Source organism: Sycon ciliatum, chromosome 2 (assembly GCF_964019385.1).
Source record: "Sycon ciliatum chromosome 2, ocSycCili1.1, whole genome shotgun sequence".
Lineage (NCBI taxonomy): Eukaryota > Metazoa > Porifera > Calcarea > Leucosolenida > Sycettidae > Sycon > Sycon ciliatum.
Genome location: NC_088644.1, coordinates 10,503,726 through 10,523,252, shown reverse-complemented (window position 1 = coordinate 10,523,252; position 19,527 = coordinate 10,503,726). Strand labels below are relative to the sequence as shown.

Sequence of the window (19,527 nt, the reverse complement as noted above, 5' to 3'; positions counted from 1 at the left end):
AAAGAGCTCCCGACCTAGAGGCGGGTGACGGATGTACATGTACATGTACAATTAATTATTTTCCGGACGAGACAGCAAAGACGGACCAATTACCAAGGTCAGTGACCCTTTCATCAAAAAGGGCGTCCTGCTTCCGCGACCAGAAACATGTACATGTAGATGTACATGTACGTGTATGTCCAGGCGTGTCTCTGGCTGATAATTTAACCGAGGCGGCAGATATACCCTCACCGTGTACAGCTGTAGTGGGATCAGACGTACATGTAACTCGTTGCTCAATCACGACATACTGCAGTACCTAGCCATTGGCGTAGGCCTCAACCAAATTATGCTTGCGCATATTTCCGCATATTTTGTGAGACAGTTCATATACCTGTATGGCATATTGAGCGACAAAGGGAATATTGGAATGAAGCCAGCATATAATTCAAATATTCTGAAGAAAATGAGGACACAACATTCATATTATGGACAAAATGCTTTCAGAAATGCCTTTTATGGATGAATTTGGAATGGTTGAGGCGTATGCTACATTTCCCCATGGATAAACACTATCGCTACGGTTGCTAGGGACATACCCCAGCCATACTATTCCGCATGTGTTTTGATTTGCACCATAAGCATGATAGCCGTGAAGCCAATGAATATTCCAAGGTTGTAATTTTACTGAAATGATCTACACTTTCTGCTTATGTCGAGCATATTTTGGCATATCTTTTTGCATATCTTGCTAAGCCTTTGGCATACATGTATTATGGCCGTTTTTCCTGATATGCGACGAGCATAATATGCAAATAATCTACGTGGAGATAATAATTTTCATAATTATAGCTATGAATAGGATGAAGGCCGCAGACATCACGCAACTACGTTACTTGTTTGACATGTATTTACTGTGTATTTTATAACAAAAATATTATTGAAAACCCATAATCGATTTTCTTGTTCCTATCATCAGTGGGAAAAATACGGAACTAAGGATACAACCAAAGAAACTGAAGTTAAGTACTGTAATTTGTAAATAGAAAGGTGTTAGAAATAACAACAAGATACAAGTGCAATAAAACCACTAGAGGAAACGCAAAAAGGTAACAAGATTACGTAACCAAAGGCGAGAAGGCACTAAACGAAGTGTCAACCTACGAATACAACTTCAGTGCAACAACGTGCTCCTTCTGCTTACACAAAACAGGCTTATGAATACGTATACAAACTGCCTCAAGGACTTTCAACTGTTGGACATAACGCGCACGACACAGTACAGAAAAATGAGAGTCATCATACACACTAAGACAGTCAGGACGAGATAACAAGTGTACAATGTAGATACACAGCTGACTTCTTACGATCAACACATTCATCCGCCTCATCTCGCTCCTTCCCACCCGACTCTTCCTCGTCCATCTCATCATCCTCTTCCTCGTTCCGCTCGTCATCCTCACGATCATCATCACTGCCATCATCTGCCTCGTCCTCTGTCTCCTCACCAACCGTTTCGTCATCCAATTGCTCTTCCATCCTCTGATCACCTGTCTCATCCTCCGTTTCTGTACAGACCACTTGTCTCCCATTTGCTAGCTGCTCGTCCCGTGAGCGGAGTTGTTCCTCCAGATCAGCTTCACTCACTGACTCATGATCCTGCTCGACCTTCCTTCTGTTGGTATTGTCCACAACGCGCGGTCCTTGGCCGTTTCTGGCATAAATATCTGTGGAGTAGTTTGCAGTTGCCCTCCGAGCAACAGGACCGCGCGTTGTGGACAATACCAACAGAAGGAAGGTCGAGCAGGATCATGAGTCAGTGAGTGAAGCGGATCTGGAGGAACAACTCCGCTCACGGGACGAGCAGCTAGCAAATGGGAGACAAGTGGTCTGTACAGAAACGGAGGATGAGACAGGTGATCAGAGGATGGAAGAGCAATTGGATGACGAAACGGTTGGTGAGGAGACAGAGGACGAGGCAGATGATGGTAGTGATGATGATCGTGAGGATGACGAGCGGAACGAGGAAGAGGATGATGAGATGGACGAGGAGGAGTCGGGTGGGAAGGAGCGAGATGAGGCGGATGAATGTGTTGATCGTAAGAAGTCAGCTGTGTATCTACATTGTACACTTGTTATCTCGTCCTGACTGTCTTAGTGTGTATGATGACTCTCATTTTTCTGTACTGTGTCGTGCGCGTTATGTCCAACAGTTGAAAGTCCTTGAGGCAGTTTGTATACGTATTCATAAGCCTGTTTTGTGTAAGCAGAAGGAGCACGTTGTTGCACTGAAGTTGTATTCGTAGGTTGACACTTCGTTTAGTGCCTTCTCGCCTTTGGTTACGTAATCTTGTTAACTTTTTGCGTTTCCTCTAGTGGTTTTATTGCACTTGTAGCTTATTGTTATTTCTAACACCTTTCTATTTACAAATTTCAGTACTTAACTTCAGTTTCTTTGGTTGTATCCTTAGTTCCGTATTTTTCCCACTGATGATAGGAACAAGAAAATCGATTATGGGTTTTCAATAATATTTTTGTTATAAAATACACAGTAAATACATGTACATGTCAAACAAGTAACGTAGTTGCGTGGTGTCTGCGACCTTCATCCTATTCATAGCATAATATGCTCTTTTTTTTAGCATATTTGGTCGAGGCCTACATTGGCGGACTACATTGTATGCTCGGCCAATCGTCAAATTATGCTTTTGATTATGCCACAATTATGCCAACTAATACAGTAAAACCTGTAACTAACGACCACCGTGACTAGCGACCGGCCTGGTACTACCGACCACTATGTCAGGCACGGACGGTCTCACATTCAAAATGCACTGTGACTAGCGACTACCTGCTGAACGCGACCAGCGACCGCCTTTTCTTGTCCCAATGTGGAATTTTGACCCGTAACTAGCGACCACGATGTAGCAAATCAAACATTGCTTGAAGCTCCTTCTCGAAATTTTGATGATTTTCCATGGTCGTTTCGATACTACAGCTGGACAAATGAGCGCAGTCTCATTTTTACTGTGGAATCAGTGTGGACTGCACTACACCTGTCATAATTTCAAGTGCTGTAAAGAACAAACATGATAGGAAACGTCATATGGAGAGCGCATCCAAAGCGCTCTTTGATCGATGTTACTACTGGAAGGAGAAACTAAGACTGAGCGGCTCTCTGTCGAAGTGCAATCACACAGCTCAGTCACCAGGTCACACTGACAGTCTGTGCTGGCTGGAGTCGATAGTGACTAGTCCACTGCCTGGCCAGGCCAGCGCTGCTCTGGAAACCCAGTAAGTCGACATACGTGTCAAAAGGTCGTATCGCTTCCGGTGTATAAAAAACTTGATTTTCTCTCTCTCCAAGTGTTGTATGATCTGAAAGAAGAATGTCAGTGCGCAAGTGGTGGGGGATTGTATTATCTGCATTTTGACATACATATGATATAATGGGATCCATATATGGTCGCGCGGTGCAAACCTCTAACTAAAGACCACCTGCCACTAACGACCACTTTTCCGGGCACCAAGGGTTGGTCGTTAGTTACAGGTTTTACTGTATGCTGAATTATGGTCGCTTCCACTATGTATTCACGCTGTACATAGAGGATTGAGAAACCACGCATACACACACGCGGCCCCAGGGCTCTCTGACAAAGCTGTATTATGCCCTAATCATAATTTTTGTCTAAACCGAAAGATTATGCCGACCTTACAGTACACGTTGGAATCAGTATAATGCCGGAGCATAATTTTTTGACAAAGCTGTATTATGCCCTAAGCATACTTTTTGTCTAAACCGAAAGATTATGCCGACCTTACACGTTGGAATCCGCATATTATGCTGGAGAATAATGTTTTGACGAAATCCCAAGATTATGCCAAATATTATGCCGGCATAATCCGCCAAGGGCTAGCAGTACCTCCTACAGTACGCCAGCCAGAGGGTTCCGAAGCTCGTTATGGACGGATAACCGCCGGTCGGGCACATGAGCATGATGAGGGCGTGGTGGGTAGTCATGAACTACAGTACAAACAATAGGAGGACAGAGGGTGGGCGCCGATCGTACACGTATTATTATTCATGCCGGCGTGATAGCAAGAGTCTTTTTACTCTGTGTTACTTGCACTCAACACAAACAGAATACAAACAAGAACACGATAAGCAACAAACGCACAAGAGGGAAGCGAGGAATGGCAACTAATATGTGGGCTTCCGAAGCTGCCAGAGTGTGTTACCAGGTAAGCTGGTTGTCTCCATATCCAGGGTCATTTTGACCGGAAAGATTACATCATACAACTTACAAGGAGGAAAACTTCCTTCTGCCAGCGGAGAGGGCTCAACCCAATAATATGGAGCATTATTACACGCAAAAGGCACAACGGAGGTTCACAGATTTGTCGCAACTAAAAAAACTCAGTTGCGACCAGGGAGTAGTACAATACCATAATACTACTCCTTGGTTGCGACAAATCTGTGAACCTCCGTTGTGCCTTTTGTGTCAACATCATACATGCACACGTAGCAACCATTGCAAGGTCCTGGATACATACATGTACATGTACATGTACAGTCATGTAGAATTGTAGACTCATACTATTGTTATTATGAGTCATAGTGAGTCCCATCGACAGGTTCTACTGTACATGACTTGCCTACACTACATGTACATTGTACATGTAGTGTAGGCAAGTCATGTACAGTCATGTACATGTACATGTACATAATTATTGTACACAGTGTAGTGTCATGACCGGGGCCGGAGTGGGCCAGACATACTACTGAGCAGACGGAATACAATACAGATAGAAACACACGGACACGACACTAGTATTCGGAACTCGAGCTCGAGAAGAATCCACCAAACATTTATCTCCATATCTTGACTTGGGTCCCCAATTTCAATACAGTACGATCCCTATACGGTGTATAGGAGTCTAGTACATGTACTTGCCATTTACAAAACTCAAAAGGAACCTTGGCTTGATGTTGATGGGTTTTACTTGTCAAATTTCAACACCTCGACGCTAGATTTTTGGCTCAGCGCTAGATTTATGGCCGAACCCTCCCCCCCCCCCCCCCCACAAAATTAATGCCTGTGTGCTCCGCGGGAGCACTCAGTCTGTCTGTCACCCGGGCTTTAAAGGGAAACTGAACGCCAAAAATAAGTATGGCTTATCCGAAGGAGAATTGGGCACTGATTCCGATGAGCTATGTCTCGAGCCGATCAGAGAAGAGGAACCGTGTCAAATTTCATAAATAACATCTTCCATATTTGGAAATTGGGCTTGATGACGTGCGTACTGCTTAGCTGTCACCATGCTGTGCATGCTCAGCAGTGTAATTGAATGGAAGAAAACAATTACTTTGGTGTTTTGCAGCTCTATTTCGTTCCCTGACGGTAACCAAATCTAGATGTAGGAATCTGTAGAGCAGGAGAGTGACACATGTCTTCCCGAAGGCTGTCCAGGCTGCAGTGGGGATGAAGAAGACACGATCATCACCCCGAGATCGATTGTAGCGAATTGGAAAACTCATGGTGAATTTGCTTCCACTCCAAGGCAATGTCGAGGTATGAGGGGTGCTTGTACTGCCTTCCAAAGTGAAGAGAAGATGAACATGGCTGTGCATAGCTGTTGTTCTATGCCAACTTACCTACTCTTGCTGGTACCGTAGTGCATAATTGCAAATTTCGTGGACGAACAACTCGAGTCACTAGTGGCTAGTGAGCAACACTAACAGGTGAGATTTTTCAATTTGACAAAAATTGTTTTTGTTTGAGAACTGACAGTGGCAGTCATTTGACTCAGTAGGTGTCTCTCTGCTGCTTCTTTCCCTTCATCGGTAGGGTTGTGCTTGAAGTAAAAGTAAATAGAAAATGTGGAACAAAAATCTGATCATGTAATTCGATTTCAACTTCAAAGTATGTGTACATCAAATCACAAAAATTTCAAGGTGGTGCTGTGCATTGAAAAAGACTGGGAGCTGGCAGCAATGGAAAGGGTAGAAACGAAACCAGTAATGTAGAGTATTCATAAGGTAGAGGGAGATGAAAACGGGAGAAGAGTACGAGTAGTGTCAATAGACAGCATCGTGTTGCATACGTTGTGAATATTGTGTGAATCTAATAATTGGCGAAGGGTAGTGATTAGGCAGAGTATTGGTACAATACAAGGTACTTTGTGAGCAGATAGCAATCAATATCACGGCATAGTTTAGACAGGAACTCATAAATGTCACGAAATTGATAATCCAAATTAGTATTATCCCCTGAGTAGTATTTTTTTATTATGGTGTTCTCCTGTGTTTACATGCAGAGCCTTGACGTTGCTGGACGAGCGACAATATAAATTACATAAACATGTAGCTCATGATGTGGAATGACTGCCGTATCACATTACCAATGCAAACCCATCCTGTGTCAGTGCAGCCATCCAGCAACTTGAACTCCCCGGACCAGATGCCGCTGCAGCTGAACACCATGCCGATGGAAAGCCAGGAGTTGATAGCGAAGCATTCTGGTCTGCACAGTACAAGCCGGCAAAGAACAATTATGAATTCTAACGCATTGTAATCCTTCCCACACTTCTTTGTAAAAACAAACAAACAATGCCATTATCACAACACTTGATCAAGCTTCTTGATGAAGGTATTTTCCATTGTGCTGGCCCAGCATCTGCACCAGGAAGACCATGTACACTTACACGTATTTTGTGTGTGTGTTTGTGCGTGTGTGTTTGTGTATCCGTCTGTGTGTGTGTGTGGGGGGGTACATGCACACATGTGTATGGGTAGGAGTGTGTGTGTAGGGGGGGGGGGGGAGCCTAGGTGCGCTGGAAGTGAAGAGGGATACATCAGTACCAGTACTAGTCAGTAATCCCCCACTGGCCCCAGTAGTCAGTAATTTTATGTCCCTGAACTGAAGACACTAGCGTGCCTGATTGCGGAAAACAACGTCGACCTTCACCTATCGGCCATCATGGGTCACCTCCGCTGCAGGCTGTCATTCTGCCTTATGCGATGGGCAGTCACCTGTTTGCGTGGTTACTACCGCCGCAGCAGGATGTCACTTCACGACTCTGTCCCGGCTGAGAGTAGCCTGAGCGGAATGGTACCTCACAGACATAATTATGTCGAACATTGTCCCATGATAGTGAATTCTTGGACATTGCATTGCTGCTCCATCTAATCTATAATAAAATTATTATTGTATTTGTTTTTCACATCTCTATTTTCCTAATAAACATTGTGTCAAGTAGTCAGTAAAGTACAGTGTACTGTAGATTCTACATGATTGTACTGTCGCAGACATGGAAATCCAGTCGATTGACCGGGGCCGGCGCCCTCAGCGCGTACAGAACGTACATGTACATGTAAGTCGTTGCATGCAGTGCACAATCATGTTGATCCTGGCCTATGCGACCAACAGCTAGCAGCGCATACATGCTACGGCTGCATGGACAGCGCCCTGTGGCCGCTAGACGTGCGACCGGATTTCCATGTCCACGACAGTACACGGGTACAATCATGCACATGACTGTACTGACATCTCTACAGTCTACAGCTGTGTTTTACTGTTGGAGTTTACAAGTACAACTGCACAACGTAGATACATGTACGATCATTTGACTGGATACTGCACGTCTTTGTGGTACACTCTCACAACACCAACACACAGAAGTCTCTGCTGAGAGCACGGTGGCTCGGCAATGGCCTTTATTTAGAATCTTTTTTTCTTTCTTTCTTTTTTTCCTATAATTATTTGTACATTTACAAAAATATATCAACGATCGATACAGCAGTCAATCAAAAACGCTGATAATTACACAGCACACAACACGCCAACAACGGCATAACAAAAGGGAAATGTAAAAACTCACACCTCTGAAACGCAAGAGAACACCCTTGCACATCATCTTCACACCGGCACACCACACAGGTCATCATCCAGCTTCAGTTAACACAATGCCTTGATGACCCCTGAAAAATCCCAACCCTTCAATTCAATCTTGCAATTTAATCTTGCATTCTGCCCCATGCCAATTCATCCCCTGTCAATAACCCTCTGAAGCTGAATGTAACCATACAACAGCCCACGACGCGCACACCACCCCTAAAGTTTTTCTAAAAGACCAACAAAGAAAAACACCGCGGTTGTAACTGCCCTAGGCAAAACCACACACATCAACACAATGTCTATGAACACCCTTCAGTCCGGGGTGGGAGGGCGGGAACAAACTGAACGGAAGAAAGGCCACTGCGAAGTGACGGAAATGCGGTCAAGGACCGCATCTTGTCGGTACCACATTCTGTGGAATGAAATCCAAAATCGGAGCGATTTTGCAGCGTCTTAGCGCAAATTGTTTCGAGTTATCCACAAAGACCCAAGCTTTCCAACTCTCTTCGGCCGTTGGAAAGCGTACCAAACCACCAGCTCTGCTGAACCGCGTACCGGTAGGTTGGTCCGGTGCAGCTGGTGCTTGCTGCTTGGAGCCACGAAAAAACGTCGGCGGTATTGTGCGTGCTAACACACTTCAAAGAGGTCGAGTAGGGTCAGATTTCACGTCAAGCGTGTCGGGAGACCCACTATTCCGGTATTACCTCGTCCGAGACGGAAGAGACAAGACCACAAAATCATCCAACTTCAACTATCTGCTCTCACTTGACAGAAAAGTTGTTTGTGATGATGCTGCAGTGTTATGTTGTAGAACTGCACGTGCAAGTAATGTGGACAAGGTTGCAACTGCTACCCGCGAGCCCCGCGAGGTCACTTCTCAGCTCTAATCATGTTTGAGTCGAGCCTTTTTCACGTTACCATCCTTCCTTCTCGATCTCCAGATCAGAGCTCCCGATCTCTGCTTCGAGCTTTCCGGAAAGGACACTCACGGCATGATGCAACTCAGCATGGTGCAGGCTGTAGTGTAGGTACGACTCGACTGAGAACGTGTTTCGGATTGCTTGCAAAACTGAATGGGTGTACGACTGTGACTCTATGTCGGCAACTAGCGCGTGGGGAGCTGCCAGCTGCCAGCGTATGCGCGCGGAACTGCGACACTTCCTCCAGAAGACTCACCGTCGTGCAGAGGATCACAGCACACAACTAACTGTAGCACTTGGTTACGTGCACAGAGTCATGCTCAGGAGTCAGGTCATTGTAACCTAGACTGATGGAGAACAGCACAACTGCTGGCTACTATCTCAACAACCACAACAACACAGCTGACAGTGGATCAACCTGCTCTCCCGTGTGTCAGTTCCATGAACCTTTCGGAGAGACGGTGGATTGTGCGCATCTGAAAACCAACTGCTTCTTCACCTTCAAGAAGGATCGCTCGCGGTCCCGGACTTTTGTGCATTTCGTGAGCTCAGCAGCATTCGCTCAGCGAGTCCCGTACACACATTCAGGCAGATCTGGCCCAGCATCGCCTAACTCCCTTCATGACAACGACGAGTGGGATCGAACGGTAAGCAGTAGAAAATAATTATTTTTGTTTAGTAAGCTCAATGCCTTTACTGATGCCATTGACAGGCATTCACAACTTAGCATCTCAGTCGCAGTGATTCTAAATCCGTCAAATGGCACCGATAGGGTGACGGGAAAACACCGACCCTTATCTTCCTCTGGACGTCGACCAAAGCGGCAAAGTTAAATGGTAGCAGTGCGGGATGAGCATGGGAAAGTGAAGGCAAATTTGTCATTTTCGATTCGTTGGCCACGGACGTGTCCAGGCTTTATCACGTCTTCTCGTCAAATCCAATCAGCATTGCTGATTCAGTTATCCGCGTACAACACCATCCATCTTTCACTGGAGGCGAAGTGAAAGCGCAGGGTGCTCTTTCGTGGCTTTGCTGCGCCAGAGCTGTCAGAAGATTGACGAGATGCGCGTAGATCTACTCAGTAACTGTATCTATGCTGTCGACGGGTCAGATCCTGCGCACTACCCTGCACCCGGAGACAGGCAGTTGTCGATTGTGTCCCGTTAGCGCGTTCTCCCTATTTCTCTCTTGCCGGCGAGCCGTGTTTCAGTAGGTGTCCATTCGCCGGCGATGAAGCGGCGTGCTGCAGCATTTTGTAGTGTGGCGTTTGCTGCCATGGCCGGAGGTTGCAAACGCCGTGAGTTTGAGAGCAAGCAAGGTACAGGTCTGCGGCGGCTAGGCTATCGATACTATAGAGATCGAAGTAGAATGGGTATGGCCCTATGGGGGCTAGCCTTGTCCCTGTTACTGTTAGGACACGGACGATTTGCAGCCCGCTGTACTATCTGTGTACAGATGTTGTGACAGGCGTTGGTCCGCGAGGACGCAAAGGCCGTCAACGATGCAGGCAATTTACAGCTTGGATGGAGCATATAGCCAGGATCATGCCGTGCGACTTGGCGGGCATAGCCAATGGCAGGCTGGTTCCATGTAGTCATCGTAGAAGCAGCCAAACCAACGCTGTGAGCAAGCCTAGCGAGAGGCGAACACTCATTAGATTAATTTTGTAGTTGCTCAGCGAAACTTCAGGAGTTCCTCTCGGCAAGATGACACTGTTCTTTGTTAGGTCGCAGAAGTTAGTTTGCAAGCTCCTTTGTGGCTGACAAAAGACAATGGCTGAAGTCGGATGAGGAGTCTCTTGACCTTGAGACTTGGACTGAGTGCAGTGGCAGTGGCTGAGCGTACCACACTCGACTAGTACTAATCCTGATCGGCATGGGTCTGGCTGCTCGCACTGCTGCGGGCGTAACGCCTGGCAAAACACAGGTACGAAAAATGCGTGGCAGTAAACATACCACTCGTGTGTCGTGTGTCGTTTGCATAGCGGTGGTTTATGGTCTGGCTAGCGAGCCTCGAACTCAGTTTCGTGTGACTGGCTCTACTGAGTGAGGGAAATTGTCGCGTAGATCTCTGTCCTTTTGCTTTGTCGAGTTGGGAGCAAAGTAAGTTAGTTGTGACAGACAGACAGTGTCAGTGGTCATACTCTGACTCAGTCATAGCCATTTTGCAGGTAACGGGTGTGGCTTCCTCAAGTCAAGAACGAAAGTGAGACAAGCCTCTGAGGAGTAAAGGTTGACTGCGATTGGTGACGTGTCATGTGTGTTTATGTCACATGTACGATGATCGGAGTGATTATCATTATGTGGAGGACAGACTCTACGTGTGTTCCACTTCGAAAACCTGCCAGGAAAATGCCACCTCTCGTAGCAACTGTACAGCTCAACGTGAAACGTTTTTGATCCTGTGAGTGTGGTGTAGAAACTGGACACAGCACTGCAAATAGCACAATGCTGTGACTCAGAAATTCCATAAGCCAGTTTTCGGGCATCCAATTCTATATGGAGCACATGCATGGATTGTAGTCCAGGTTGGAACCCCACCGGGGGATTATGCTGAATCTGTCCTGCATGAAATACTTGTTTAGAGAGGCGTACTGACATTACAGTGCCAACAGCGACTAGTAGTACACTGTACAGCTCTCAGTCTTGATTGGATGCATGTAATGTGTTGAGACTCGTGTGCATTGTGCAACCATTCGTATTCGTTCAGCCTCAAAACGCATTGTGCTCTGAACGTATGGAGGTTTCCTCTAGTTTGAGAGATGTCGGCAGGTTCTGAGTGTACTGAGTGGAGCTCTGTATCATAATGCCTGTATAGAGGTTATGCGATTACCATCATCAGTTGAGCTGCTGCTTCGGCGAAGTCCCAGACTCGCGACTAGCAGCTCATGCTGAACGGAGCACTCATTCGAAAAATTGCCGACTCACGCTCGCATACGTGTGTCCGTTTGCCAATCTGGATGAAATCATTCACATAAGCTCTATAGTGGACCCGGTCCAATGCAAGGATCATACATATTGTAATCTAGTGTTTAGATCAGAGATACTCCGTCTTGTTGGTGATGTGCGCATAGGGTTCTCAACAGTAGCTATTTGTGTCCAATGGCAATGAAAAGTATGTTCTGTCCAAGGTGTTCAAAACTGAGATTCAGCCATACTAGTATTTCAGCACTGCATAATGTGTGAAAATGATGTTGATACAGTCACGGTGCTCAACAAGAGCGTCTGCTTGTCATACTGTACGTCTGCAATGCCATGTGCATGTAGATGACTGTACACATCTTCTCCATCATAAGCACCAGTCATGGTGGTGAATTTCACTAATGTCTCCCTCTCTGTTTACCAGACTTGGCACAACTGAAGCCAGTTTGTACCCTATCAACACAAACAACAAGAGATAGACACTGAGTTGTAGCCGGTAATGCTCTACTGTAGAGTGACGTTGTTCAGTGCCGGAACGTAGTGGATGGTACGGGAAGAGCCAGTGAGGGCCAGAGGCAGAGCATACAACAGGACAGTGTATGAGGTAGTGGTGTTAGCATTAGCACCGTGCATGCTAAGTCGTAATAGTATCACTGAATTGCTAGGTTATCAGATCATGAGGTGTGAGTACATCCCAGCTAGCACTGGACACGTCGGTTAACAGTGACCTAAGCTGATTTCTAATTACTGTTGTGTTATCGTGTTATTCTCTTGTCCTGTGTAGGTGCATCGACTGAGCTGCCTGCCTGCGCCTCTTCTGGTTGCCTATGACAACAAAATGGACGCCGTACCCGGTATGGAGCCGTGTGCACGTACATGCCCTGCAAACAGCGCCTGCACCAACTGTGGCATTATGCAGCAGAGCAAGGGTAGCGTCTTCTGCCCGAGAGCGGTGCACAGCAAGGTCCCATCGTCCGTGCTGCAGCAGGAGCTGTATCGTAATCAGGAGCTGTGCGACGTGGCCATCAATGTTACAGATCGCGATATGTCACCAGCGACACCGCATCCATCCACATCATCTCATTCAACTGTAATACTGGCCCACCGAGTCGTTTTAGCAGCACACAGTCCACAGCTGCGCGCTATATTCGCAAGCAGTCCGGCATCGCCAACCGCGGTCACTCCAACTCGGGAGCTGATTAAACGATCGCTGTCCGCGGAGAGTTCTTCTCCCAGTCGCCACAGATCCATAACCCTCTCCACACCATCCACACCTCGCCTGTTCGGCAAAACTAGCAGTGCCGGCTCTGACGGTGCGGACAGTGGAAATGGGTTCAGCCTTGGCGGAGAGTCGGCGGCGGGTATGCAGTGTGATGAGGGTTTGAGCCTGTCTCGGCCAATCATGTCCATAGATGTGAATGATGTCGGCGTAAATTCGGTCCGTACTGTTCTTGACTTTGCCTACACTGGTGTGCTTGCTATCACCGTGGAGCGCGTGGAGAACTTACTCAAGGCGGCCATTTCGCTTGGTTTCAAGGAAGTGGAGCAACTAGTCAGGCAGTATCTGGTGAAACAGCCAGCTGCTGTCGTCCTCCGTATGCTGATTGCTGCGCATCTGAAGCGTCTGCGCAATCGTTTACAGTCATCCGCTGTCTACATCGAGATGCTCTTCTCCTTGTGTGAAGAGCAGTTTGAAACTATCACCGAGTGCCCGGAGCTGATGTCGATGCCGTTTGAGCTATTCCACGCGCTGTTGGGTAGTAATCGTCTTGTTCTGTACTCGGAAGAGTGCGTGTTTCAGACGGTCCTGAAATGGGTACAGCACCACAGAGCTGCACAGCGCCAAGGGCCTGACTATTTCTCCAGCCTTGTTTCTCTGGTGCGGTTGCCGTTCGTCTCGCCAGAGTTCCTCACCTATCGCATACTGCCCCTGTGCGATCGGATAGCAGATCCAGCGTTTCGAGAGCAAGTGCAGTCTGCTCTGGTTCACCACCGCCAGGCTGCACCAGATCCACGTCTGCAGCTCAACTGCGCCATGTTCCACCAGTACTCGCCACGTGTCTATCAGCCAAAACCAGCAGCTCGGCTCTTGGCTGTCACGACCGGCAGCTCCACACCGAGTGACGTGCCGGGAATCGAATGCCTGGATTTGTCCAAAGAGGGCCATTCACAGCGGCTGAATTGGAGAACAGTTGGACGGCGCTTGGTTGGACAAAGTAACCCCGCAGTGATCAGCAGTGACAATAACGTGATCTATGTCATTGGAGGGGCATCGCGGGGGAAGTCCCTGGACACTGCCATGTCTACAGACATTATTCACGACAACGGAAAGTGGACCTCTCTACCGGCAATGCTAGCGCAACGAGACAGCCCCATAGCCACAATCTTCAACAAGGATATCTATGTGATCGGGGGATGTACTTCCGGACAAACTCTGGACCTTGTGGAGAGGTTCTCATTCCGATTACGCCGCTGGTGTTTGGCTGCTCCAATGTCGACACCTCGCGCCGCAGCTGGCGTTGCTACCAATGACTCACTGGTGTTTGTTGTTGGTGGGTGTGTAGGCGGCAGTGCGCTCTCCTCCGTTGAGTGCTACGATGTCCAGGAGAACGAATGGTACATGTTGCCCGAAATGCAATGTGCACGCATCTCACCCAGCGTAGTGTTTGTGGACACGCGCCTGATGGTGTTTGGCGGTCATAACACGTCCGGTGTCCAGGCTACTGCCGAGTACTACGACGCAGTCGCCAGAACATGGAGATCATTGCCGCCGCTGAAGACGCCCAGAACATGCGCGTCCGCATTGCTGCAGGGCAATAAGGTACTGCTGGGTGGAGGCCACGATGGATTCCATCGACTCTGTAATATTGACGAGTTCAACCTGGATTCAAACGAGTGGCGGGCATCGTCACTGCCGTTGCTGACCTCCACCGATACACACGTCTCCCTTCTGCTCATCGAAGCCGGCGCGGCACTCGAAACGTTCTGCTGAAGACATTGCAGTTACGTAAGCCAGGCGACGTTGCTAACAGTCCTGCTACCTCTGTCATCTTTGGATCTGAATGAACACGGAACGTATCACGTGAACCCTTGTGACGAAGCGCTACTAGTTATTACTGTTCACACAATGTACCAGTGTTTGAAATTCAACAACAACCACACCGGGATATGTTTGCTCCCATCTCTCTCTGTTCATAGGTAGCTTGTTATCACCAGAATAGGACCACGTTATACTTTTCTCCTTTTTCTTTTAAATTTGTCACTCGGATTTTTCGTTCTTGACCAATGCTGTCCCTTGGAACTTGACCGCCACCACACCGGCACTGGATCTGATTTGATTGAAGCACTGATTTGTAATTGATTTATGCCCTATAAATGGACGAAATTGATACACCTGAAATGAGTTGCTAAACTAAACCTGTGTCTATATGGCGGTTGACTTTTAGGGCTCGTTCGAATTGTCATTCTTTGACTTTTCGAGGAGTTTCGTTTTTCTGAATTGGCCTTATTGCCCTCTTCAGAAAAACGAAACTCCTGGAAACTCTGCAACCTCATCCGATGGGAGAGGTGGATTAGTTCCGAAGAGTTTGGAATAGCTACGTCACGTAGTACGTGGAGTCGATCTGATCGGATGTCGTCATCGCCATAACAATTCCACTGAAAAAATGATAGAAACCGTTCTAATGGCCGGACTCTTCAACTAATCTCTTTAAAAAATATGTTCGAACAGTTGATGAAAACAATTCGAACTCCCCCTTTAATAGTTTGAAGCAATTACTCTCTACGTATTAAAAGAGTTGATAATTGATTATTGTCGAACTTTGAATTTGCCTACATGTACAGAGTACAAGGGGCAAGATTTTATTGGGGGGGGGGGGGGGGGAGGGGGAGGGGGCTGAGGTAGAGGGTTGTGTTTCCCTGTCAATAGTAGCCGCGATTAGTCACTAGTGGCAGCTGATGATAACAAGAAATGCTGTAGAGTGTGTCTGTGTGTGTGGGAGGGGGGGGGGGAGGAGGGACATAGAGGTTTTTCCTGCAAAATACTTTGCCAAACGGTTCCAATCCTCCATGAGGTCAGCCTCTTTCCGTCAATGCAATAAATAAAAGTAATTTAAAACAAATTGCTCTTTATTGCACGATGGCAGCTCATGTGTAACCATAGCGACAGACCAAACCTTCTGGTGTCCGGTGTGTACATGTACATCTTCATGTGGCAAAACCACCTTTTCAAAGAGTTAGCAGGGCAAACGTCAATCATCTAGGATTGCCAGAATTGCCCATGCAGATATATATATGTATAGATCACATTGTATATACCCTTGCAGATATACATGTATATCCTTGCAGATATACATATACATGTATATCCTTGCAGTACCCTTGCAGATATACATGTACACCTTTACATAATTTGATCTGAAAGGCGAAAAAACCCTGATGTCTAGTGATGATAATGATAGCAAAGGACTAGCAGGCCCGCCTGAACCGGTCCGCGTCGATCAGGTTACCACCGGACCAACTGTTTTGGCCACCAACACAAGTCATGCTTACTACGGTGGAGGGCATGTGTACCCGCTATATCATACACAAACTGTATGAAAGGCCATGTTACTGCCGGAACAATCATAAACTGCTGCTGATGGTCCTGACTAGTGGTGAAGTACATGATGATTGTAGCAAGGACTGGCTGCGCTGGTGCTTACTGCTTTGTGCCACTTGGAATGTTAAAAGGTGTAACCAAAAATCATCACATGAAATATTTGAAGGATATCTACAACCAATCGTGTCAATAGCCTGAAATTTACCACCAACATTGTGTGCAGGAAGCTGTGTGTATCATGCTGCCAAACGAACTGATATAAAGAGACTAGTGCATAATTGGTATAGTGTGAAAGGACAGCAAGCCCCTGTTAGATTTTGACCAGTGTGAAATCATGCTTTAACACCGTGAGTGTAGGGGTATGGTCACAGTGCTCCATGAACTTAAATTTTGTCAGCGCAAACCAGCTGCTTTTGAGAAAGTGTGAATATTTGGTGCAATACTCGTTTGGCTTGCAGTAGTGATGACATTGCCTCATCAACAGAGATTTAGTTGCTGACTCATCCGCAATCTACATCATGCCGAAAGTGAAGATGTGAGAGAAAGAAGTCTTCATCCACCACGCAAGACCGAGGGGAAGAGTCTTTGGGTGACTAGATGAAGCAGTAAACACACAATCATCTATATGACTAATCTTCTGATGGCGGAGCTGGACTCAACAGATGTTCGATAAGCAGTGGATCTCGGAGTCCATCTGGTACTGACAAGGTGTTCATCTGAAGACAGAAACCAAGAATTGTCGTGGAACTTAGAGATCAACATTCCGCTATTCGACTCAATGTGTATGAGCAAAACTCTCTTTCCCTCCCACTCTCATGTTCATGATGAACCCTCCTAGCATCTTCACTATAGCCACACAGCATCTTCACTATAGCCATACAGCATCTTCACTATAGCCACACAGCAACTTCACTTTTTTCTTTCCTAATAGCTTGTTTATTATTCTCTTTTTGTTATACATGTGTCTTCATCAAGTTCTCCCAATTAACACTAGATTGATGATCTTCTTTGTGCGACCGCATTTGCGTCGAAAGTGTACATGACATGTGGACAGTGGAACCAACATGGCTGTCCATGGTTTAGTCATGCGACAGATATGTAGCAGCTCTATTGTTTTGCAAATAAACTCTGCACCTCCACCGGTTTGGTTGCCGAGTCGTTATTGCTCGCGTCCTTTTATGGTACAATCGGATCCAATTGTTTGGTTATCATAAGAACACCTGCTGGATCCCACAAGCCCTACTGATCATGGTACATGTATGTGTGTGTGTGTGTGGGGGGGGGGGGGGGAGGGGAGGGGTGGGGAGGGGTAGTCACAGCTCAAATGGTGTGTTCATGCTTTAGTTATGTTTATGTTACTTTCTCCACGCCGACAGTTCTTTTATAATGACCAACCATAGTTATTCAACCGACAGTTCTTTTATAATGACCAACCATAGTTATTCAACCGGCAGTTCTTTTATAATGACCAACCATAGTTATTCAACCGGCAGTTCTTTTATAATGACCAACCATAGTTATTCAACCGGCAGTTCTTTTATAATGACCAACCATAGTTATTCAACCGACAGTTCTTTTATAATGACCAACCATAGTTATTCAACCGACAGTTCTTTTATAATGACCAACCGTAGTTATTCAACCGACAGTTCTTTTATAATGACCTACCATAATTATTCAACCGACAGTTCTTTTATAATGACCAACCATAGTTATTCAACCGACAGTTCTTTTATAATGACCAACCGTAGTTATTCAACCGACAGTTCTTTTATAATGACCTACCATAGTTATTCAACCGACAGTTCTTTTATAATGACCTACCATAGTTATTCAACCGACAGTTCTTTTATAATGACCAACCATAGTTATTCAACCGACAGTTCTTTTATAATGACCAACCATAGTTATTCAACCGACAGTTCTTTTATAATGACCAACCATAGTTATTGAACCGACAGTTCTTTTATAATGACCAACCATAGTTCATAGCCAGCAATCGTATGTCATCACGTACATTCAAAATCAACATAATTTTGCGAATCGACCTTTTTTTCAGGATCACTTTTCAACGAGGACGAAGCAAAGTCGGCCGAACGAAGCCTAGAGGAAGAAAATCACCCTCTCCACTTCACCATTACGATACTGACATAGATACGAGATGAAACAACTAAAAAATCCACAAGAAAACTGTACGGCCATCATCGCGCTGACTTTGGTCTGACTTTGGTCTGAGAATTTCTATCACGATCAAAAATGTACGAGGAGCACTCAAACATAAGCCACAGACGTACCTTTATCGCTCTCTACTCCTTTTTGAAGGCACAAAAGTCGACTCTCCACTTTCAAACCAGGAACTAGACATACCAGTGGTCCTTTTCAGCTGCTCCACGAGCGCAGGAAATGTTCACCAAGGGGCGCAGAGCAGCATCCATTCCGGAAAAAGAGCTAAAATACGAGTAAGACTGCATGCCTGAGTACATGAGTACATGTATGAGTACATGCAGAAAATAGTCAATTTCAGCGTTTCTGCTCCAAACAGCAACTAGCTTCGACTAGAAACAAAGATTACACCAAAGGATCAAACAACAACCATTTTCTGCAGTTTTTTTGCAGATGGCTTCCTTGTGCTTGGCCCAGCACGCCAAAAATCACACCTCGGAGGAGTACAAAAATTACAACTCTCAGATGTCCTCGATTGCTGGCCATGATTCAACCGACAGTTCTTTTATAATGACCAACCATAGTTATTGAACCGACAGTTCTTTTATAATGACCAACCATAGTTATTCAACCGACAGTTCTTTTATAATGACCAACCATAGTTATTGAACCGACAGTTCTTTTATAATGACCAACCGTAGTTATTCAACCGACAGTTCTTTTATAATGACCAACCATAGTTATTCAACCGACAGTTCTTTTATAATGACCAACCATAGTTATTGAACCGACAGTTCTTTCATAATGACCAACCGTAGTTATTCAACCGACAGTTCTTTTATAATGACCAACCATAGTTATTCAACCGACAGTTCTTTTATAATGACCAACCATAGTTATTCAACCGACAGTTCTTTTATAATGACCAACCATAGTTATTCAACCGACAGTTCTTTTATAATGACCAACCATAGCTATTGAAGTTGATGCAGACCCTAGACAGTACTACAGTGAAACCTGTGTAAGACGACCTCGCTCAAGGGACC

The 19,527-nt window shown here is 46.0% G+C and overlaps 2 protein-coding genes across 4 annotated transcripts in view; one reads left to right on the top strand and one right to left on the bottom strand.

Moving 5' to 3' along the window:
- The first annotated feature begins 8,689 nt into the window (after window positions 1-8,689).
- Window positions 8,690-15,135, top strand: LOC135808623 (kelch-like protein 18). Of its 2 annotated transcripts, none has more exons than XM_065321838.1 (2): window positions 8,690-9,444; window positions 12,503-15,135. In XM_065321838.1, exons 1-2 carry the CDS (start codon window positions 9,148-9,150, stop codon window positions 14,708-14,710), a joined length of 2,505 nt encoding a protein of 834 aa, XP_065177910.1. In that variant the 5' UTR covers window positions 8,690-9,147; the 3' UTR covers window positions 14,711-15,135. The 2 variants fall into 2 exon arrangements, with proteins under 2 accessions (XP_065177910.1, XP_065177911.1); XM_065321839.1 differs by lacking the exon at window positions 8,690-9,444 and adding an exon at window positions 9,457-10,723.
- Window positions 15,136-16,312: 1,177 nt separating this feature from the next.
- Window positions 16,313-19,527, bottom strand: part of LOC135808625 (uncharacterized) — a 39,224-nt gene continuing 36,009 nt past the window's right edge. For both annotated transcript variants that reach the window (XM_065321845.1, XM_065321844.1), the window contains one exon: window positions 16,313-17,034. In XM_065321845.1, the coding sequence (XP_065177917.1) occupies window positions 16,948-17,034 (87 nt within the window). In that variant the 3' untranslated portion in view covers window positions 16,313-16,947. The remainder of the gene's footprint in view (window positions 17,035-19,527) is intronic.